Source organism: Herpailurus yagouaroundi, unplaced genomic scaffold (assembly GCF_014898765.1).
Source record: "Herpailurus yagouaroundi ecotype Mexico unplaced genomic scaffold, PumYag 246, whole genome shotgun sequence".
Lineage (NCBI taxonomy): Eukaryota > Metazoa > Chordata > Mammalia > Carnivora > Felidae > Herpailurus > Herpailurus yagouaroundi.
In genome coordinates this window covers 12,328,933-12,350,393 of record NW_024412463.1, presented here as the reverse complement: position 1 = coordinate 12,350,393, position 21,461 = coordinate 12,328,933, and the positions used below count along the sequence as shown (strand labels likewise).

General features: G+C 65.9%; 2 protein-coding genes across 3 annotated transcripts; both read left to right on the top strand.

The window, feature by feature from the left end:
* Window positions 1-2,843: 2,843 nt before the first annotated feature.
* On the top strand, window positions 2,844-11,354 carry SRMS (src-related kinase lacking C-terminal regulatory tyrosine and N-terminal myristylation sites). Of its 2 annotated transcripts, none has more exons than XM_040459905.1 (8): window positions 2,844-3,432; window positions 6,699-6,820; window positions 7,289-7,452; window positions 8,098-8,281; window positions 8,389-8,547; window positions 9,005-9,186; window positions 9,277-9,433; window positions 9,560-11,354. In XM_040459905.1, exons 1-8 carry the CDS (start codon window positions 3,071-3,073, stop codon window positions 9,751-9,753), a joined length of 1,524 nt encoding a protein of 507 aa, XP_040315839.1. In that variant the 5' UTR covers window positions 2,844-3,070; the 3' UTR covers window positions 9,754-11,354. The 2 variants fall into 2 exon arrangements, with proteins under 2 accessions (XP_040315839.1, XP_040315840.1); XM_040459906.1 differs by lacking the exon at window positions 2,844-3,432 and adding an exon at window positions 5,359-5,984.
* Window positions 11,355-13,099: 1,745 nt separating this feature from the next.
* PTK6 (protein tyrosine kinase 6) lies at window positions 13,100-20,335 on the top strand. Its single transcript, XM_040459903.1, has 8 exons — window positions 13,100-13,329; window positions 14,792-14,913; window positions 15,224-15,384; window positions 15,831-15,984; window positions 17,031-17,192; window positions 18,305-18,486; window positions 19,725-19,878; window positions 20,113-20,335. The coding sequence occupies exons 1-8, from the start codon at window positions 13,100-13,102 to the stop codon at window positions 20,298-20,300; spliced, it is 1,353 nt and encodes a 450-aa protein (XP_040315837.1). The 3' UTR covers window positions 20,301-20,335.
* Window positions 20,336-21,461: the final 1,126 nt, after the last annotated feature.

Sequence of the window (21,461 nt, the reverse complement as noted above, 5' to 3'; positions counted from 1 at the left end):
GCGGGGGAGGGAGATGCCCGGCCCCCGCAGAGGGGACAGAGACGCCCCTGCCCCCACCCTGTTCTGGGCATGTCTGGGACTTCTGCCGTCTCCTTGGTCCCACCCCCTTTTTTCTGTTTAACTTTAAAAAATTAGCCTCTTCTTTTTCTTTTCAAATTTCGATTTAAGTTCTAGTGAAAAATTAAACTCAGTTTTGAGAGAGTTGCAGATTCTCATGCAGTATAACACAGTCCACATACTCTTGTCCCGTTCAGAACATCTGGTCACAAAGGGCCACCCAGGACGGTGACGGTGACCCGGCAAGAGCAGGACTGGTCCATCCCGCAGGGACCCTCACATGGCCTTCTGCCACCACCCCAAGCCCTCCTTTCCCAAGCAACCACTAACGTCACCTCCATTTCTGCAGCCGTGTCCTTTCCAGAATGCTGTGTAAGAGAGCTGGATGCTTTTGGGGACTGGCTCCTTCGCTGGGCATATTTCCCTTCATCGCTGAGCGACCGTGCCTGGCATGGATGGACCAGTCTGCCCAGCGCTGTGTGCCGCCACTTGGTCCTAGGAGCCGCGAGGGTGGGGAGCCCGGTGGTAGTGAGATCACGGGGGGAGGGTTCACCTCCACCGCAGGCCCCCATTATGTGTCCTCCGGAAGATGAAGCGAACCCACGGTGTGGTACTCTGGGCTGCCAGCCTCGGCCCGGATACCCAGGGGGCCCCCTCCTCATCCCGGCAGATCTGGTCTGAACCCTCACTCGGCCCCTGCAAGCCCAATGCTCTTAGAGATGGGGACGCGGAGGCAGAGAGGTCTAGCACCTTACCCGAGGCCATACGGCTAGTGAGCCTGACAGCAGGGCTAGAACGCCGTCATCTGACCCCGTCCAGGGTTGGGGGTCCTCTCCCCCCTTCACACACCTCTACACCCCCCGCCCCATCCAGCACTGTCTCTGTGGTCAGGGCCGATGGAGGGCGTGAGTGGCAGAGTCAGGGCAGGGACCGTCCTGGGGGCCTGGACGCTGCTGTGTCAGGTGGGTGAGGTGAGAAAGGGAATGGCAGGTCCCAGAACCTGGAGGCCGGAGGGCAGGCAGGGAGCCCCGAGAGCCGCCAACGACAACACGGACACAGGTGGCTCTCGCTGCCGGCTGCCTGATGCCGGGTGTGTGTGGTGCCGGGGCGGCGGGCCGTCTGGGGGTTTGTGGGGTGAGGGGACGGGAGAGGGCCCGGGCAGGGGTTGCCAGGCGCGGGGTGCTCCCTGCAGAGCCCGCTGCGCGGGGCAGACGAGGAGGAGGACCCGTCCTGGTCACCGGGAGGTGGGGCAGGCATTCTCTGTGAGCCGGGTCCCCACCGCCCAGCACAGGTTCCTGCTAGAAAATGTCCCTGTTCTGACCTTAACGAGGTGGACTGAAGCTTCCTTCCTCACCTGTAGGATGTCCTGGAGGTCTTTATAGCGGGGAGAGGGTGGGCAGCCCACTGGGCTCTTTCCTTTGGGCACCAGGCCTGGGGCCAGGCCCGAGGATGAGGAGGAACCTTCCCTGCCTGCTCTGGCCACCAAATGAACGTGCTGATCCGAGAGCCTGGGGCTCTGGGGCTCGGAGGGACTGGGAGTGTCCAGAAGGAATCTGTGTCCAGTGCTCGGAGCGCTTGACCCCAAGCACGGTCAGCACAAGCAGGGCCCTTCCAGGACCCGAAGAGGCCTCCCTGCACCAGGTGGGTCAAAGACAGGAAGCATGGCTTCCCAGGAGGAGAGCAGCGCAGGCATAAAGGACTTGAGGGGACCCGTGTGCGAAAGGCAGACTCGCCCAGGGATGGGAGGAGCAGGTCGTGGGTGTGGCGGCAGGGTCGCCAAGCGGCTGGTGGAGTGGAAGCTCCAGGCCCCTTCAGTGGGTGGGCTCCAGAGAGGAGCCTCTGCCGCGGGTCTGGCCCGGGTAGGTGGCTGTTCGGCCTCTCAGTGACCAGCGGTCACACCTGTCTGTTGGCTCTGCTCAACCACATGAACATCCAGCCGTGGATCCAGGGCAGGATTGGGAAGGGGGCTTGCGGCTGTCACAAGAGGGGTGTGGGCTCCGAGCGCTAAAGTGGATGAGCTGGGGGGAGGCCAGCGTGGGGTTGGGGGGTGGGGGGGAGCATGCGGCCGCCTGGGCCCAGACCCAACTGCCCCCACCCTTCCCCCACCCTGCCCCAGGCAGCTCAGGGTTTGGTCTCCCCACCCTGCCCAGAGACAGAGGCAGGGCTCGCCCGGCCTCTCCGCCAGTTCACATCCCTGAGGTGGGGGTCAGACATCAGAACTTCCCCCTCCCGGTGGTGGCTGTTGGGGGGTCTCCCGACCCCCAGGGGCCCAGAAGATACATCGCCCCATCGTCCGTGCGGCACCCACTCTGGTGCTCACCGAGCCCTGGCGGTCACCAACTCCCACCTTACGAGGGAAAAACCAGAGGGCAGGGAGCCTGCCCGCCTTGCGCGAGGTCCCAGGCTGTCCCCAGCCGGACTCAGACTTGGCTGCAGACGTTCCTGGCCAAGCATGTGAGCCTGTCCTGCGCAGGGTTTTGTGTTGAGAGGTTTGGCCAACACGTAAAGAACCAGACAGTTTTCTAGCAAATCCGGGTCACGGCCAGGCGCTGCGCAGCGGTGCCTCCTTCTCTGAGGGCAAGGCTCGGGTCAAGGGCGGGCGTGTGGTTCACTTGAGCGTGACCTCTTGCGTGCGCCCCCACCTCCGTCGTCCCACCTGCACCCACGGCTCCGCCCCGAGGCCCCGTCCCCGAGGCCCCGCCCCGTGGCCCGCCCCCAGAGGCCCCGCCCAGAGGCACCGCCCCCAGAGGCACCGCCCCCACGGCAGGTCCTGGGGCCGCGTCCGCCCGGGCCAGGGAGAGCGGCCGTGAGCCCCTGGACACGAGCAGCTGGGGAGCAGCCGTGGCGTGGCCACCCTGCGCCCCTCCCTGGTCTCGACCCCAGCCCGGGAGGCGGGCGCCTTGTTGGAGGGCTCTGCAGTGACCTGTGGCCCACGCTCCGCGCCGCCCGCTGACCCCTGCGGCCGCGGCCCCTCCGCTGAGGGCCCCGGTTTCGGCCCGGGACGCCCCGGAGCATGGAGCCCTTCCTCAGAAAGCGCCTGGCCTTCCTGTCCTTCTTCTGGGACAAGATCTGGCCCGTGGGCGCGCCGGACGACGGCGTCCTGGGGCTCCCCGACCCGGAGGCCGGCGCGGAGCCAGAGCCCCCTGCCGCAGAGCCCCGCAGCTCCCCGGCGCCCGCGCAGCTCTTCAGGGCGCTGTACGACTTCACCGCGCGGTGCGCCGACGAGCTGAGTGTCAGCCGCGGGGACAGGCTCTATGGCCTCAAGGAGGAGGGCGGCTACATCTTTGCCCGCAGGCTCTCCGGTCCGCCCAGGGCCGGGCTGGTGCCCATCACCCACCTGGCCAAGGCCACCCCGGAGACGCTCTTGGACCAACCGTGAGTATCAGCCTGCTCTGCAGTGTCAGGAGCGAGGACACAAGTGAGTCCTAGGATCGCATGTCCCGACCCACCCTTCCTCCCTCCTGTCCCTCACACCCTCCCTCCCAGCCCTGGACCCACAAGGCCTTGCCACGCGGCGGTGAGTGAGCACACGGGGCGGCGCACACACCCCGGTGACTGTCTCCTGGTCCTGCCAAAAGGGAGGACGGTAGTGGCTCCTGCGGGCGCGGTCGGGCCCGGTGCTGAATAGGCCGCACGGCGCGTACACACGCCACTGGCCGGGCCCCCAGCACGGTGGTCGCTCTGGGGCCCGGTCCCGCCAGCCGGGCCCTCCTGCTCTCACACAGGGATTCAGCCTGGGGAGCCGAGCACTCTGGGGGTCTCCACAACATTAAGCCGAGTGGCCGTTGCTTGGAGGGCAGGGGCCAGGGTCCCGAGTATAGTTCCAGGTGAGACACGACACGGCCCGTCCTCCCTGCGCTCCTGATCAGGATGTAAGTGACCAGAGGGGCCATCCAGATGCTGTGAGGGGGTGAGGGGGTGAGGGGGTGCCATGCTGAGTCGGAGGGCTGCATTCACCTGCCCCTCACCGGTCCACATTCACCCAGAACTCTCCTTGACTGACCCGGGCCAGGTGCGGGGCAGACATGACCCTGGCCTTTGGAACTGCTCCCAAAGAAGCTTGTTTTGAGAGGGGGACACGGGTGGAGGGGGGGGCTCACCCATCCCGCCCCCCCCCCCCCCCCCCCCCCCCAGCATGCCCGAGGCCCCCAGGGCCGGGGCATTCCACAGGCAGGGATTGGCCGGCACGGACACCTGGCGGGTCGCACACCCGTCTGCAATCGTGGAAGGAGGAAGACAGACAGTGGAGGCTCCGCTGCGGGGCTGGGAGAGGGAGATGACCTCTCAGCCCAGGCTCAGGGTCTGGATGACAGGGTAGCCGTGGGTCCACCCGTCCCCGTCTTCGTAGACATCTCGCACGGGCCTCGACCATTTGATCCAAACTCTGGTTGCGGCCCCACCTGTCTTTCCCCTTAATGCGGTGGGTCAGCCTGGATGTCATGGCCGTCGCAGTGCCTGACGTCCAGACAGATGTGGCACTGGCTAGGAGGACCTCCGGGGGGCGGCAGAGACGCCACCCCCACCCCAGCCCCGGCATGCACGGAGGTGATGTGCTGGGTGAGAACAGGCCAGAAGCTGGTCGGTGACCAGGCTCAGCAAAGCCAGGCCCAGCTGCCCAGACCCCTGCCCTGTCAGACCTGCCCAGGCTGACACTGGTTTCTTATCCTGTGCCCGGCTAGGCTAGGACTGAGCCCTAGACATGTCCTCGGCAGACCAGCACTGGGTCTCAACTTCACTCAAGCCATCTCCAGTCCCCCGGGGGTTTTGCATGTGGCCTGGAAAGCCTGAGTCCTAGGAAGGCGCCTCCTGAGGGGACTCCCACCCAGTGACCAGCTTGCTGGGAGCGATGGGAGGGACCAAGCAGCCGTTCTGATGGGGAGGGGGCCCACAGTCACTCCAGGTGTGGAGGGCAGATCCCATGAGCCACTCTTAGAGGTGGCCGGCAGGGCTGGGAGCGTCAGAGGGGGCGGTGCCGGGAGGAAGCAGTAATGAGTGTTTGCCTGGGCCTGGGATGAAAGGGCCGACCACACTCACGGTGTCATTAGCCCCAGACACCTGGCTGTCTGTCCTCGGGGCCAGACTGACTGGGCAGGGGAGGAGCCTCATTCTCAGGGTTGAGGGTTGACCTGAGAACGAGGCTCCTCCAGTCTTGGCTCAGCCACTGCCCCACCCCGGGGAGAGACTCCCGAGAAGGTGCCTGAAGCTCGGCGTGTGCAGGGTCTTGGCCTGCCATCGGCCTTTGCTGTGGGGCTGGGGACCCTTCTGCCCCTCCTCTCCCCCCCCACCCCCGCCCTGCTGTCCTGGGAGGGGCCTCTGTAGCCCTTCTGATGCCCTCCTGGCTGGTGGGCCGCAGAAGGCGGGGTCGGGCTGCGGAGCCCCCCGCCCCCCCCCCCCCCATAGCTCCCCAGGTGCCCAGAGGCCTCTGTGCCAGTGCCAGCCTCCCTCTGTCTCCCTCCTGCCAGGCGCTGGCCTCACCCCAGCCTCCGGCAGCATCCGCCTGCCTGGGATGGCACAGGTTTGACCACCCAGTCCCCTCTTTTCAGGGCACCCCACTTTGTGTCGACTCACTTCGAGTCATGCCTGGGGTCCCCTGGGATAACTGCCAGTCCCACGCGCCCAGGTGGGGGTCAGAGCCCACCCTCCAGCCCCCAGAACGCTGAGTTTCCCCCCGTCAGAGGGGATGAGAGCCATGCTCACAGGGCTAGTCGCCTGGTGGCTGTGCCTCCCCCTTACAGGAGGCAGGCCTTCTGCCACGGGGTCCTCAGAATCTCCGGGAAGCAGGAGCCTCCAGGGTGGGAACCTGACTCAGGCGTAGGGCTCCCCGACCTGGGCCTTGGGAGGCGGACACAGGCAATGGGGTGGGGCCTGGTGCCTTCCATTTTCCTTCCAAGGATGCGGAGCAGGGAGCTGCACCTGGTGTGGCCCAGGTGGGTTACGGCCCAAACGGGTGTCAGATGGGGGAGCCCCGGGCAAGCCCTCACCCCCTGCCCCGCTCCACACTCGGGTGCGTGGGCTCCTGGTATCTGGGCACCCGGTGCTCGAAGCATCTCAGCGTGTGGAGGGCCGGGGGGGCTGGGGCCCCTCAGAGGCAGAGGTGTTTTGAGCCCCTCCCGCCTCTGCAGGCCTGCCCAGCCTGGCTCAGCGGCCTCCTCCAGGGCCTTGCTGGCCAAGCTACCGTCAGCCACGCTGTCCTTCCCTTGGGCGGGTGGGCTCTGCCTGGCCCGGCTGCTCGTGGTCCTCCACACACCCCTGCAGCCCGGCTGGGACCGCTCCCCGGGGGCCCTGGTTCCTGGTGCCCCCCTCCCCCGGGCAGGTTGGGCCGGGGCCGGGGCCGGTGGTCATTTTACGAGCAGGGCTAGTGGAGAACCTGCGGCCGAGGAGTGTGGACAGTGTCTCCCGACTCAGGTCCCTGCTGGTGGCCGGCCCAAGTGGTCCCCCTGTCCCCTTCCCGACGGCTCCAGAGGCTGGGCACCAGGGGCTGGGACAGATGCAGACCTTGGGCCGGGACCGTGCACTGGGCCCTGGGTGCACCTTGTGCCTGGGAAGACGGCGGGAGCCGGGCGTCGGGGCCTCTGACCGGCGTGGGGGCAGGGGTCGCTCAGGTCTGGGCCTGCTGGTGACCACCCACCTGCCCTTCGCAGCTGGTACTTCAGCGGCATCAGCCGTGCCCAGGCCCAGCAGATGCTCCTGTCTCCGGCCAACGGGCCCGGGGCCTTCCTCATCCGACCCAGCGAGAGCAGCCGCGGCCACTACTCACTGTCAGGTAACGTGGCGGCCGCTTGCGCCTGTCCCCGGGCTGAGCCTGCGCCAGCACGCCCCTGACCTTGGGGCAGGTGCTCCCCAGGCCTCGCTGGCCGCACGTCGAGCTCGAAGGCACCTGCAGCTGGTCACCTCTCAGCTCACCAGCCTGCTGGTTACCTTCCCTCCTGTGCCTCTGAGCTGCCCGGCCTGCACAGCCGCCCGGCCATCACTCACCCTCCCTCCCTTCTTCCGCTCGTTCTCGGACTCTCCACGTGCCCTGGGCTCTGTGCCCTGTGGCCAGGAGCCCCCAGTGCCCCTCTTACTGTGCCCCTGGCTTGCGGCTGTCCACGCTTCCTCCTTTTCCGTGAGGCCCCTGAGGCGGGATCCGAGCCCGGCCCGTGGAGGGTCGTGGTGGCCATCCGGTTGGGCTGGCGGGAGGGTCCAGGGCAGGCAGCAGCCGGAGGAGGCCTTCATCTCTGTGCGCTCACAGTCCGGGCCCAGGCCAGCGTTCGCCACTACCGCATCTGCACGGCGGCTAACGGCCTCTACCTGCAGAAGGGCCGGCTCTTCCCCAGCCTGGAGGAGCTGCTCGCCTACTACAAGGCCAACTGGAAGCTGATCCACAACCCGCTGCTGCAGCCCTGTGTGCCCCAGGTGGGTGGGCCAGTCCCGCCCCCGCCCCCTGCCCAGCACACGTGGGGAGGGGCAGAGGGGGGTGCGAGCCAGGCAGCAGGCCCAGGCCAGTCTCCGAGCGCGAGCGCGGCTGCAGGGGTCTGACACGGCCCGGAGCACTGGGGGCCCTGCCTGGGGTCGGGTTTGCTCTCACAGGTACTGCGTCTCTATCTCCAAGGACTTCTGGTGCCCCCCCCCCCCCGCCATACCCAGTTCTGTGGGGGGCAGATGAGGGCCGGGACGAGTGTGGGGAGGCGTCTGGGGAAGGTGCCCACAGCAGCTGTGCGCCCCAGGAGGAAGCTGTAGGAGGAGACGCCGGGACCGGCTGCACACCCGTGCCAGAGCTGGAGCCCCCGGGCCACCACGCACCAGCCGTCCTGCCAGGGGCCAGGCAGCCATCCAGTTGCTCTGGTTTCTAATGACAGTCTGGCCAGGCACAGTAATGAGTGCGCGTGGGTGGGTGTCCACCTCCGGCAAAGGGGCCACTTAGAGCCCGGAACCACCGGGGCTAGACTCCTGGAGCTCATCACCTGGCTCCCCAGGCCTCCACCAGGCCGGCGTAGGGCGAGCGCCGCGGCACAGGTGCTGGAGGCCGGCGCTCCAGGGGGAACTGTCCCCTCTGTCCAGGGTGCAGCAGGCAGAGGCCCCGAGTGCCCCCCACCCCCTCAGCAGCCTCTCCTGCAGGACGGGTGGGAGCGGCCTCGTTCCGAGTTTGCCTTGCGGAGGAAGCTGGGTGAAGGCTACTTCGGGGAGGTGTGGGAAGGTCTGTGGCTCGACTCCACACCGGTGGCAGTCAAGGTCATCAAGTCAGGTGGGTGAGGCCTGCCCGCCCCTGTCCGCCCCGCCCTCTGGCCCCTCTCGCCCCGGGGCAGCGGCAGGGTGGCACGGGCGGGGCCTGGAGCGGTGCCTCTCCTGCAGCCTACGTGAAGCTGGCAGACCTCACCAAGGAGATCCAGACTCTCAAGAGCCTGAGGCACGAGCGTCTCATCCGGCTGCATGCCGTGTGCTCGGCCGGCGAGCCCGTGTACATCGTCACCGAGCTCATGCGCAAGGGCAATCTGCAGGCCTTCCTGGGCAGTGAGTTCTGCCCCCGACCAGGGGCCGCGGGTGGCCCAGGTCTCCCTGCGCAGCCACGACCGTCGGCCCCCTTCTCGGCTTGGGCCTTTCGCGGCGTGCCAGGCTCGACCGTCAGGGCTCTGGCCCACAGCGGGTTCGGGCCCCGGGCCCGTGCTGTGCCTTGTGGGGGCACTCGGAGCGTCGAGGTTCCAGGCTGAGCGGGTGCACAAGGGGTGGGGCCCGCCCGTGTCACCAGCCCTGCGCGCCTTCCCTGCCTTGGCCCCCCTGTGTCTGGTCTCTCCCGGGGGCCCGGGTGGGTTGCCTCACTGAGCGGTCCCTGCACAGCACAGTGACCCTGCAGCCTTGGTGGGTAGCCCTGCCCTCACCCCCTCTTCAGGGTGAGGAGGCTGAGGCACAGGCGGAAGTGACCGGTGAAGACGCCCGCCCCCCTGATGGCCCATCCCGCCCCGTCCCACAGGCCCCGAGGGACGGGCCCTGGGCCTGTCCCTCCTGCTGGGTTTTGCCTGCCACGTGGCCGAGGGCATGAGCTACCTGGAGGAGAGGCGCATCGTGCACCGCGACCTGGCCGCCAGGAACGTGCTTGTGGGTGATGACCTGGGGTGCAAGGTGGCCGACTTTGGCCTGGCCCGGCTGCTCAAGGTCAGTTCAGCTTGAGACCACCGACCCCACCGTGGCTGGGAGGCAAGGGCGCCGCTCCGCCCCGCCCACCACCGGTGTCCCCTCACCCAGGAGGACATCTACTCCCCAAGCAGCGGCTCCAAGATCCCCGTCAAATGGACGGCGCCCGAGGCAGCCAACTACCGTGTCTACTCTCAGAAGTCAGACGTCTGGTCCTTCGGAGTCCTGCTCTATGAGGTCTTTACCTACGGCCAGTGTCCCTATGAAGGTGGGCCGCAGGGGGGGCCTGATGCCGGCCGGGCAGGGTCTGGCCAAGAGCTGGGGGGAGGCGCCCACGCTGAGCCCTCAGCGGAAGAGAGCCCCCCCACCCCGCCCTCTCGTTGCCCCTCGCCAGGACTGAGCAACCACGAGACCCTGCAGCAGGTCACCTGGGGGTACCGGCTGCCGCGCCCGGCGTCCTGCCCGGCCGAGGTCTATGCGCTCATGCTGGAGTGCTGGCGGAGCAGCCCCGAGGAGAGGCCCGCCTTCGCCGCGCTGCAGGAGACGCTGGACGCAGCCCGCAGGCGCCTCCACCCTGCCCTCACGTGACCTGGGGCGCTGGACGCAGGGGCTGGGGCCACTCCTCCCCGCCTGCGTGTCCCCGCAGGGCAGCACTGGCCGCCAACACACACGGGTGCCGGCAGCCTGGAGCCAACTCTGACCGAGGGCTGAGGGCCCTGACACACACACTGACCCACACTGTGCGTGTGGATGGCTGACACACGCAGACACCCGCTGACACAGGAGGGTATGATGGCCTTTGCCCTGAGTGACCCGGTGTCCCTGCCGAGGGAAGAACTCGGCATAGAAGTCCAGGTGGGGGGATGCGCTGGGCCTGCCGCCCTGGACGCCCTCCACCCCCTCCCAGGTCGAGAGCCAGAGGCCGGACTTCCCAGTGTTCTGCAGGGCCCCCCTGTGGCCGATGTCGGGCTGGCGGGCAGACCCCAGGCGCTGGGCACACACGGCCCAGGAACAGACCCGGGCACACGGGAAGGCAGCGGGCACGCGATGAATGCACACCGAGCTGACTCAGACACACGCACAGACACGCGTCACCCACAGGCCGCAGCCCCAGCCCCGGAACAGACCCGGAGCTGTCATGGCCCACCAGCTGGTTCATCGTGGCAGACAGACAGCTGGCCCCACGCGGCCCCGGCCCCCGGCCCAGGATCCTAGCGCCCAGACTGGGGACCCAGAGGAAGCATGACTTCTGGGCCACTGGCAGGACTCTGTGCCGGCCGCGGGAGCTGTGTGATAGCCCCTTCCATTTCCCTGGGGCCGGAATTGAAGGGGCGGAGGGAGGGACTGGGTCAGGCCTTGGGAAGGTCCGGCTGCTGGCTCTCTCTGGGGACGGGGCAAAGGTCAGGGAGGCAGAGTCTGGGCCTCAGCGGCTCAGGGTCCTGGGTGCTGGCCTGCCCGTGCAGGGTCAGGCAGGGGTGGGGTTGGATGCCACGGTGTTCAGGCAACTGGGTCACAACCCGGTCGCTGGGGAAAAGGAAACGGGCGGTTTCCAGCATGTGACTGCTCCCCCAGCGGCTGATTTCAAGCCACTGTTGATGTCACTGAATGAGGAGCTGGGTGCTGGGAGGGGAGGGGGGACGAACAGCATTGCTTCTCAATCATCCTGCCCAGCTCTGGTCACTAAGAGACGGACAGATGGAGGGCCGGGGGCCCGGGCAGGGGAGATCTATGCTCAGGGTCTTTACCCTCCACTCCTGTGCCCCCCATGATGACAGCTGCGCCCCGAAGGCCTGTGGGACGGAAGGACAGAGGCGGCTGAGTCTGCTTACCGTCCCCTGGTGAGAACCGCCCATGTGCACAGTTCGAGGCAGGGATGCACCTGCTGAGGCCAATTAGCCCCGCCCCGCTTGACGTGAAGTGTTGGGGTTCGGAGCCGACGGCTAAGAAAGAACTCTTGAGATGTTTTTGGTGCAAAAGGTGGTTTTATTAAAGCGTGAGGACAGGACCTGTGGGCAGCAAGAGCCGCACTGGGGTTGTGGGGGGTGATGGGTTATAGAAAATGTTCTATCCTATGGAGGGGAACGTGACGTTGGGGTTTCAGGAAATTGAATCCGTAGGTTCCTGGGAGTTTGGCTGTTGATAAAATGGCTTTTTTCCTCGTAAATCATTAAGACGGTTGTAGACTGACAGACTCGTGTCCTGTGTGACCGTGATCTCTACCAGTTATCTGTTCGTTTGCCCCTTTTCCTTTGTTCCTGGGGGCCAGGAGAGCGTGAAGAGAGTCACACACATCCCATGGGGGAGGGGCCCGAGGCGGGGGAGGGGGTAGCTTGTGCTCAGCCCTCAGCTGGCCTTTGTTTCCCACATCACCACTGATGACAGGCCCTGCCCTTGGGCTGGCAGGGGGCTGTGCAGGGCTGGATGGTAGGGGGCTTCCCAGAGGGGAGGGTGCTGAGGTCACCAAGGGGAGGGCCGCACAGAGGGAGGAGGGAGGACACGGCAGGGCCCGGGTGTGAGTCAGGGCTGAGCGGGGAGAGGACGGGGGCTCCTTACATTGGGTGCCGGGCGTGGGCCAGCCCTCACGGGGGGGGGGGGGGGGGGGGGGGGGGGGGGGGGGGGGGCGCCCCCCCGGGCCCCCCCCCCCCCCCCCCGGTCCTGCCCGCGACAGACGGAGGAGCAGGTGAGTGTGGCGTGGGGCCGGGCCGTGGCCTCTGAGGGAAGGAAGGGAGGGAACAGCTGGGCTTGGACCAGACACAGGTGTGCGTGGGGGTCACCGGTGCGTGTCTGGCGTGTGTCATCAGCCACAAGCTGGACGGGTTTTGTGCTCAGGGGCTTCCAGGTGTGGCCCGGGCAGAACCGGGACCAGTCCGTGCCCAGGAGCCGACTGGAGCAAATGGCCCCACAATGAGGGAGGCCTCGTGGCTGGTGGGGGTGGGGGGGCCTGCCTTGGAGCCCTGGGCGTGGGAGATGCCTCGCAGGCCCCGCCCAGCTGGGCCCCCTCCCCACCCTGCTCTGCCAGTAGGACTGTGACCTTACTGAGTGACCACACTCCTGTTCTTGACCCTTCCCTTTCCAAAAGAGGGAAGTGCCAAGAAATCAGGCTTAGTATCTGGTTTTCCCTGGTCATTGTCCTCCCGGACCTCCCATCAAGGGGGCAGGCTGGGGCAGGCCGACCACGGATGGACGGCGCACCTGGAGCCCTCCCCGCGCCCTGGCTGCCGGCTCCCCTTGGGGGCTGGGCCCCGCCCGCCCCCACCCCGAGGCCTCGGTGCCGCTCCCTCTTTCCGGCGCCTGCCCACCCTGTCCTGTGTCTTGGAGGCCAGCGCAGCTCCCCTGGGTGGTCGGACGTCTGGGGAAGGGAGTGTGTGGTGGGCCCCCAGGGGTCAGCCTTTAGGGAGGGGATGGGAGGCCACACCCACCGGGGCTCTAGGGGTGACTCTGGAGAGCTCAGCCCCAGCGGCCCCGGGGGTCGGGCAGCGCTGATGTGCCCACGGGTCTCCAACCCCCCTCCCGCTCACTCCCACCTAGGTTCCACTCACGCCAGAGCCCCGGTTGCTAAACTGGACCCCAGGGAGGCCCTGTCTGACCCGCTACTCGTCCCCCCCCCCCCGGGGAGGGCGGGGGCTCAGGTCCAGCCACGCGACCATGTGGTGGGCACGCTTTCCAGGGCAGGTGGGCGGGAGCAGTACCCAGACTGACTTGGCCTCAGCGGGCAGGAGGACAGGTGGAGCCCAGGGCAGAGGCCCATCCGGGCTGCGGGTGCGGCCAGCCTGGCTTAGCCGCCTCGGCATCAGGAAGTGGGCTGGCTTCTCGGCCTGGTGGAGGTGGCCTGTCAGGGCGGGCCCCACCCGCCGTTCCTAGCCACAGGTGGTGCCGCCACCAGCCCGGTGACAGGTGTTGAGGCCAGGAAGCCAGTCCTGCCGCTGCACCCGCCATGGTGTCCCGGGACCAGCCTCACCCGGGCCCCCGGTACGTGGGCCTGTGGGACTTCGAGGCCCGGACGGACAAAGAGCTGAGCTTCCGGGCCGGGGACCTGCTCCACGTGGCCAGGAAGGGGGAGGAGTGGTGCTGGGCTGTGCGGCTGGACGAGGCGGGCAGGACCCTGGCTGAGGGCTATGTGCCCCACAGCTACCTGGCCGAGAAGGAGACGGTGGAGTCTGAACCGTGAGTGTCCCCATGGCCCTCGTGGGTCACCCCAAGGCGCCCCCCCCCACTCTGGGCCCTGTGGCCCCTCGGGAGCTCAGGGTAGGGCAGCCCTCAGGACAGAGCTCTGCACTGCTGCGGCTGGGCTCTGGGGAGGCCGGTGAGGATAGGGGACATGGGACTCCATCTCCCTACGGTCCCTAGTCGGGGCCAGACCCCACCACGCGGGTCCCGGGAGAGCTGACGAGGCTTTCTCTGTGCGACATCTGGGGATACAGAGCCACAGAGGCAGGCGGCCCCTTCCCTGGGCTCCCCCACGGTCACTTGGAGGTGCCAGGACCCAAACAGGACAGAAGGGTCCACGGTGGGCTTCCGGGCCAGCCGACAGGGATGTGGTCTGCGTAGGCGTCCGAGGCAGGGACTGGGCCTTTTGGGGAGCAAAGCTTCGCTCACCTTCCAAACAACCCAAACCAGATGCATGACCTAGTTAGAGGGAGCAGGAAGGTAATTGCGACATGCCGGGTCTGGGCGTGGGCCGCGGGCTTTCCCATCACCGGCAGGGAGGCTCCTGGAGGTGGTGGTTGGTCCCAAGGGGCTGCCCAGGAAACTTGGGCCACAAGGGCAGCCTGGAGTGGGCGTCGGCACAGCCCCCCGAGCTCTGGGCCAGGACGGTCCAGTGTGAGAGGCCCCAGGAGCTGCTGCGAGCCGGTGCTGTCTCACGGTGAACGGGCGTGGGGGTTTCCTCCTGCTGAAGAGGGACGAGCAACAGGGTCGTAAACCGCACAGCTTCAGAAGGCAGGGTCCGGCCACGGGGATCGTGCAGAGGTGGGCGTGATTGGTGCTAAGGCCCCGAGGTCCTGAGAACCTAGTGCATTTGTAAAGCAGGAAGGAAGCAGGGTGGTTGCAGGGGTGAGCCAATGAGAGAGACTCCAGAGGTGCTACCTCGGCCAGGCTCAGGGTGGGGCGTGGCCCTCACGAGGCTCCCCGCGGGGGCTTCCTGTTCCGGGGACCCCTGCAGGAAAAGGGGGAGCTGAGGGCCGAGCAGCCGGCAGCAGAAGTCACCTGGGTAATTCTGCAGACCCCACCCTGCAGCCCAGAGTCCGGGGCTCGCCCGCGCCTGGGCACCGGTGTGTATGAGCAGGCGTGAGGGTGGGTATGCGTGTGTGAGGGCACACGTGCAGAGCCTTGCCGCTCAGACGCCGACCCCGGGCCCCACAGTCCCACAGCAGAGCGTCTGTGGCCAGGGTCACGGAACAACGTGGTCCCTCTCACGGGACAAGATGGCACGTCTCTGGGACAGGAGTGGCTCTGAGCCCACAGACAGGGGACTCCCCGGGCAGGCCTTCCCTTGGGGTCCGGACGGGCCCTTTGGGGGCTGGGATTCAGCGTGGGCAGGGTGGGAGGAAGCAGGGGCGGAGAGGGCAGGGGACGAAGGTCAGGAGGGCTCAGGACCGCCCCCCACCCCCTGCAACCTGCCCTGCAGGTGGTTTTTTGGCCGCATCTCCCGCTCCGAAGCGCTGCACAGGCTGCAGGCAGAGGGCAACACAGCCGGGGCCTTCCTGGTCAGGGTCAGCGAAAAGCCGGGCGCCGACTACGTTCTCTCAGGTACAGCCTCCCTGGCCCTTCTCCCCCCGTGTCCCCCGTGCAGTTGACCCTGGGGCCGCTTGCCCCCAAACCCAGCCCCGCTGGCCTATGCCTCTCTGTCTGCCACAGCCAGGACCTCCCTCCGGCGGGCGGGCCCTCGGCCGGCCAGGGCGGCTCGTCCCAGCGGTCCTGGGTCTGGGTTTTCTCCCATCGCCGCTGGGCGTGCGGGGGGCGGGACGCGGGGCCCGCGAGCGCTTCTCGAGAGGGGACCGTGATGGTGGGCGCGTGTCAACGCGCGTCCCTGCCTCAGCCCACCCTCCCCGCTCACCAGTGCGTGACGGCCAGGTCGTGCGACACTACAGGATCTGGGGGCGTGCTGGCCGGCTGCACCTCAGCGAGGCCGTGTCCTTCCCCAGCCTGTCCGAGCTCGTGGACCACCACAAAGCCCAGAGCCTGTCCCACGGCCTGCGGCTCACTGTGCCCTGCTGGAAGGTAGGGTCGCCCGCCTCCCTCTCTCCTGACGTGGGTGGAGGGGGCACGGGGACACCTGGCCCCAGGGACTCTGGCCGTCTCCGGCCGTGTTCCCACAGAGCGGGGCGTGGGGGCAGGGCCGTGCCTTCCTTTGCTGGGTCACCCTTGCCCCTGGGCCAGGGAGAGGCCTGTGCTCCTGCCAGTCCCGAGTCTCTCTGGGGCAGTGGGAGCCTGGGGACAAGAGCTCTGTGGGACTGGCACTCAGGTGGATGTCACTGGCCTAGAGTGGGCAGGTGAGGGTGTCTGCAGCCCATGGCTGGGGTCACCAGGGCAGTTCCTGGGAAAGCCTGGCTGCGTGCTGGGTCCTGGGGCGTTGCCCTGAATCCGAGGATAGATCAGGGGCTCCCATCCTGGGGTCAGAGTGGGTGGGCTGGGTGATGGGCACGGCACCCTGCCTGTCCCTCCAGCATGAGCCCAAGCCCCTGCCCCACTGCGACGACTGGGAGATGCCACGGGAGGAGTTCACACTCTGCAGGAAGCTGGGGTCCGGCTGCTTCGGGGAGGTCTTTGAAGGGCTCTGGAAAGACCAGGTCCGAGTGGCTATTAAGGTGATTGCTCGAGGTGAGTGGGCCCCAGGCCAGGCACCCCAGCAGGGACTTCGGGCCTTGCTCCCTGGGGACGGGCGGGGTGGCCAAGCGTCCCCGGCATCCCCCGCACCCCCTGCGGCTGTATGTGCATCGCATGCGTTGTCTCCAACAGTGTCCACGTGGCGTCTTCCTTTCAATGTGCATGTTTTTACCGAAAATGCGTTTATTTTATGAAAAAAAATTTTTATGTATATTAATTTTTGAGAGAGAGAGCGAGAGCGTGCATGAGCAGGGGAGGGGCAGAGAGAGAGACACAGAATCGGAAGCAGGCTCCAGGCTCCGAGCTGTCAGCACAGAGCCCGACTTGGGGCTCGAACTCGTGAACTGGGAGATCCTGACCTGAGCCAAAGTCAGTCGCTTAACCAACCGAGCCACCCAGGCATCCTTAAAGGCATTTGTTTTAAAAGGGAATTTTAAATTATTTTCTAAGTTTAGTTTTATTTATTTTGATAGAGATATAGACAGCAAGCACGAGTGGGGAAGGGCAGAGAGAGAGAGAGAGAGAGAAAGAGAGAATCCCAAGCAGGCTCCATGCTGTCGGCACTGAGCCCGATGCGGGGCTCGAACTCATGAACCCTAAGATCATGGCCTGAGCCAAAATCAAGAGTTGGACACTTAACCGACTGAGCCCCCCGGGCACCCAGGCAATTTTAAATTCATAACGTACATGGAAAGCTATTAAAATAAATAGATCACTAGACATCTGAAAGGGTTCGTCTAAAGTCTCCTGTGAACCCACTAGAGGTTTGGACCCCCCGCTTCAGGAATTGGGGCAGGGGCACGTGGGGACACACCCGGAGGGTGAGCCACTCCACATCAGGCTGGGGACAGGGCATCAATGCGGAGCCCGGTGTGTGGCCAGCAGGTGGTGGGTTCGGCACAGCCTTCACGTGGACGCTGTGGGGCGGTGCTGGGGCGCCCCAGGGAGGGCGCCCACGTGTCCCGAGCCGCTGCCGCGAGCGGGCGGGCGGGAGGAGGCCGGGACTGGGCCGCACCCACGGAGGCCACCTGCCCCCGCAGATGACCTCCCGCACCAGCACACCTTCCAGGCGGAGATTCAGGCCATGAAGAAGCTTCGGCACAAACACATTCTGCCGCTGTATGCCGTGGTGTCCGTGGGGGACCCTGTGTACATCATCACAGAGCTCATGCCAAGGGGAGCCCTGCTGGAGCTGCTGCGGGGTGAGCTGGCCGCGGGGCCGCACTCGGGGCTCCTTTCCTGGGGATAAAAGTGACATGTGCTTGAGGGCGTGGGAAACTTGCACAAAGAAAGAGGAAATCCACGTGGGCTCAGTCGGTTGAGCGTCCGACTTCGGCTCCGGTCACAATCTTGCGGTTCGTGGGTTCGAGCCCCGCGTCGGGCTTTGTGCTGACAGCTCGGATTCTGCGTCTCCCTCTCTCTCTCTGTCCCTGCCCTGCTCAACTGTCTCTCTCAGGAATAAACATTTAAACATTTTTAATAAAAAAAGAAAGAGAAAACCCAAATTGTGCCCGTACCAGGGACAGGACAGCCCGGGGGCTCCTTGACAGCCTTGCCTGCTTAAGAAATGATTTCAAATATCCTGTGGTAAATGCACCATCCGTTCATCTATGGAGGTCAAGTGAGATAAGACTAGACAGGCCAGCCCTCCATCCCCATTAACTGAGACCATTGTGTTCAAATGCCAGGCGTGGCCGGCCCACCTCTTAGCCTGGGGGACACGCCGGCCTGGTTCTTACGGCTTTTCTTTCTAGAAGGTGCTGACCTTCTTCTGGTGTCCGAATGTGCACGTACACTTGCACACGCATGTACACAGACACCCTCATGTGCTACACACACACACACACACACACACACACAGACACGCACACACTTCAACATGCGCGGACTCACAGACCTCGTCATCTGTACCTCATCGAACACCCAAAGCGAACGCGGCCACTGCCTATTAGCTGGGGCGCCGTTGCTAAGAGCCCTTCTCCAGAAGACGGCCCCACCGACGGCACGCTACCGCACCCACGAGCTGTGCCTGTTTGGCGAGTCCCCTCTCGAAGCTTTCTGAGGTTTTTAGTCGTGTGAATAACGTTGTGATGAGCTTCTCTGCACTGACACTTCCGTGTGGATTCCCAGGAAGGGAACCGGGGAGTGGGGCAAAGGGCACACGCGTGGACCGCATCTGGCCTTCCAGAAGGGCCGTGACAGGTGCACTGTTCAAGTCAGGCAGCCACCCTCTGTCCCAGCGGCACACAGGGCCGGTGGAGGGGAGGACGTGGCCCCCTGCCCCTCTGACCGTGGCCTCCCCTGGCCTCTGCAGGCTCTGACGAGAAAACCCTGCCCGTCTCGGAGCTGGTGGACCTCGCATCACAGGTGGCCGAGGGCATGTGCTACCTGGAATCGCAGAATTACATCCACCGGGACCTGGCGGCCAGGAACATCCTTGTGGGGGAAAACAACATCTGCAAAGTCGGGGACTTTGGGCTAGCCAGGCTCATCAAGGTAGGGCCCGGGGAGCACCAGGACTCCCTCTGCGCATGGAGCTGGGGCTCAAGGGAGGCCGGCTGAGCAGCCAGGGGGCGGGACGCTGGAGTAGCGGCAGCTCCCAGGCGAGGCCCAGGGCGCAGCCCTGATGGGGTGGGCAGGCCTCTCCGGGGACTGAGAGCTGGAGGGGCAGGGGGACCCCCGGAGGAGAGAGAAGCCACACGGGGGCCGGTGGGGCGCTCCTGGGCGGGTGGGGCACCTGCTCACTCTTTCGTGGTGTCTTGCGTTCAGCGCTCAGCGAGGGGAGAGGGTGGGAGTGGCTTGTGAGCTTAGGGCAAACGTCCCCCCCACAGAAGACACTTTTATCGTGGAGGGTTCTGAAGACAAACGTGGACAAAACGGTGTAACGAGCCCCCTCCCCAGCCCCATCCGGTGTCCCCTCCTTCCACGGTTAGACCCAGGTCGACACGTGCACACTGAGACTCCAGACAGAAACAGACACAGACACATTTCTGACAATTAACGGGACTCCTTAAGGTCATCACATGCCCCCTCGGAGCTACGTTTCCAAATTCCTGAGAGCCGAGAATTCATTTGTTTGCTCCCACTGCCTGACCCCTTCAGTCTGTGCTCCCCTGCGGCTCCTTCGGTGCTGGGCCTGGCTCTCTGGCTCCCTCTTCCCAGAAACCCCCCTTGCGGCAGGGCCTTCCACTCAGGGCGGGGTCTGTCAGTGGGCGAGTGGGTTCTGCCTCAGTTCCCCTGGCATGGTGGGGCACTGATGGCCAGAGTCCAGGGCCCTCCACTCAGGGGCTGATACCCTGATGCTGTAGCCCTTGACTGTAGGCTGGGCACTTCTAGAAAGGCATTTCCCTCATTCGCTTGGTGGCCAGCCCATCCGGGCTGTCTCTAGGAGCCCCTGGTTTGAACACACCGGCAGACTCCAGCGTGGCAGGCACTGTCCCTGCTCGAGCTCACGCTGGCCGACCTCTGGGACACGGATGCCACCTGGGAGGGCCACGTGTATCCCAGTGCTTCCTGCGCACCCCCCGCCCCCAGCCCCTGAATCTGGTGGCCCGGGGCCTGCCTGTCTCCCGGTGCCAGCACCACCTCCCTCTAGTGGCAACCGTCCATCATCAGTGCCCAGTCTGCTCTGGCCCACCGCGAACCCAGCTCCCCACGTGCGTCCCCACGTGCGTCCGTGCTGCGGGGCCAGAGCCTGCAGGCTGCCCCGTGGCCCAGCACGTCTCCGCTCGCAGGAGGACATCTACCTTTCCCACGGCCGCAACATCCCCTACAAGTGGACCGCCCCGGAGGCCCTGTCAAGAGGGCTTTACTCCATCAAGTCGGACGTGTGGTCCTTCGGGATTCTCCTCCACGAGATTTTCAGCAGGGGTCAGATGCCCTATGCAGGTACTGGCCCCCAATGACGTCCCCAGCTGTGGACAGGGTGGGAGGGTGCCGCCACCTGGACTCGGGGCGTGTGCCACACAGAGCGCCAGGCTGCCTCCCTGGGGCGGCCTCCAGACGGCGTCAGGAGGGCGCAGGGGATGCAGAGGGCAGGAGAGCGGCCCAGGGTCCTCCGGGAGGGTGGAAGACGGTGGTGAGGGGACAGCCCCTGCAGCCCCTGCTACCGGCCCGCCACAGGCATGTCCAACCACGAGGCCTTCCTGAGGGTGGACTCGGGCTACCGGATGCCCTGTCCCCCGGAGAGCCCACCCGCTGCGTACAAGCTGATGCTGTCGTGCTGGAACAGGGACCCGGAGCAGAGACCCTGCTTCAGAGCCCTGCGGGAGAAGCTCTCCAGTGTCAGCAGGTACGAGAACCCGCTCTGAAAGGGACACCCCTCTGGTGCTGCCTCTGAGGCCACGAGGCCCTGTGAAGGGGGGCCCGGGTGCCGCCCTGGACCTCAGATCAAGGGTATGGGCAGACGAAGGTGTGGACAAGTTCGCAGGACCGGGCTGAACGCTTGGGGGACGGAGATCCTCCAGCCAGGGGCCCACCCTGCCCCAGGGCTGGGGGCAGCAGTCCCCTTGAAGTCGGGGGGGCTGAGGCTGCCCATTCCTCCTGTCTGCTCCTTCAAAGACACCAGCTCCTGGAAAGTGCCGGGACTCTCCACAGCCAGCTCTAACCCTCCAGGAGCCTGGCCACTCTTCTTTCCAAAGGGAGTGGACCTGTCCCTGGTCCTGACTCAAAGCCCATCAGCTGTCAGGACCAGGGCGCAGCTCCCCCAGGTGGGGCATGAGGAGGGGCCTGGATTTGGGGCGGGCTCACCCTGGGTCACCTGGCCTGTGTGCAGCTCCTGATATGGGGCGACATGGCCTTCTCAGTACTCTGTGAAAACGGGCTATTTGCTGGTGGGGCACTGCGGTCTGCTACCCAGGGCCGTGGCCATCAGCAGCCGCCACCAGGAGTCCTGAGGGCCTCATCTGGACGCTGTAGCAGGAGACTGGGCACCTGCCCCCACCCTGGGTCCGTGTGAGGTGGGAATGAAGGCCTCCTGTACAGGCCTCAGCATGGACTACCGGCTTTGGGAGCACAGGGGGCCTGGGTAAGACTGCACCGACCCTGCAGCCTGCCTTGACACGATGAGGGCAGACAGGACAGAGGCCCTTGAGGGCCATCAGCTACACGGGATGCCCTGGATTGGACTGAACCGTTTCTAGCACAGAGTGGGGGCAGAGTGGCCAAAGAGGACGCTGGGCTCCCTCAGTGGCCCGTGGGGCCCCTAACTTCATACCAAGCCCCCATCCACGCCCTCCCTAAGCTGCCCCCTCCTGCCCAACAGACCCGGGCCAACCTCTGCTGGCCACTGAAGGTGTGTGGACACACAGTCCACCAATCACGCCCGCCCATGGAGGCTGGCGGAGGACGATACAGCCACACCCTCCCAAGGCTGGAGTTTGTCCAGAGCCAGGTCACCAGTGGTGGGAAGGTCCCTTGGGAACGCCCCCGTACCACTTACGACTCAGTCTTAATTTTGGGTCCCCACCCCC

What these genes read in the sequence shown, in the direction of transcription:
- SRMS (XM_040459905.1), top strand. Translation starts at nt 3,071, where the DNA reads ATGGAGCCCTTCCTCAGAAAGCGCCTGGCCTTCCTGTCCTTCTTCTGG. An exon ending in CGGCCACTACTCACTGTCAG is followed by an intron (nt 6,821 to 7,288) that starts GTAACGTGGCGG and finishes GTGCGCTCACAG; the next exon opens with TCCGGGCCCAGGCCAGCGTT. An exon ending in GCCTGGCCCGGCTGCTCAAG is followed by an intron (nt 9,187 to 9,276) that starts GTCAGTTCAGCT and finishes CCCCTCACCCAG; the next exon opens with GAGGACATCTACTCCCCAAG.
- PTK6 (XM_040459903.1), top strand. Translation starts at nt 13,100, where the DNA reads ATGGTGTCCCGGGACCAGCCTCACCCGGGCCCCCGGTACGTGGGCCTG. An exon ending in CGCCGACTACGTTCTCTCAG is followed by an intron (nt 14,914 to 15,223) that starts GTACAGCCTCCC and finishes CCCGCTCACCAG; the next exon opens with TGCGTGACGGCCAGGTCGTG. An exon ending in CCTGCTGGAGCTGCTGCGGG is followed by an intron (nt 17,193 to 18,304) that starts GTGAGCTGGCCG and finishes TGGCCTCTGCAG; the next exon opens with GCTCTGACGAGAAAACCCTG.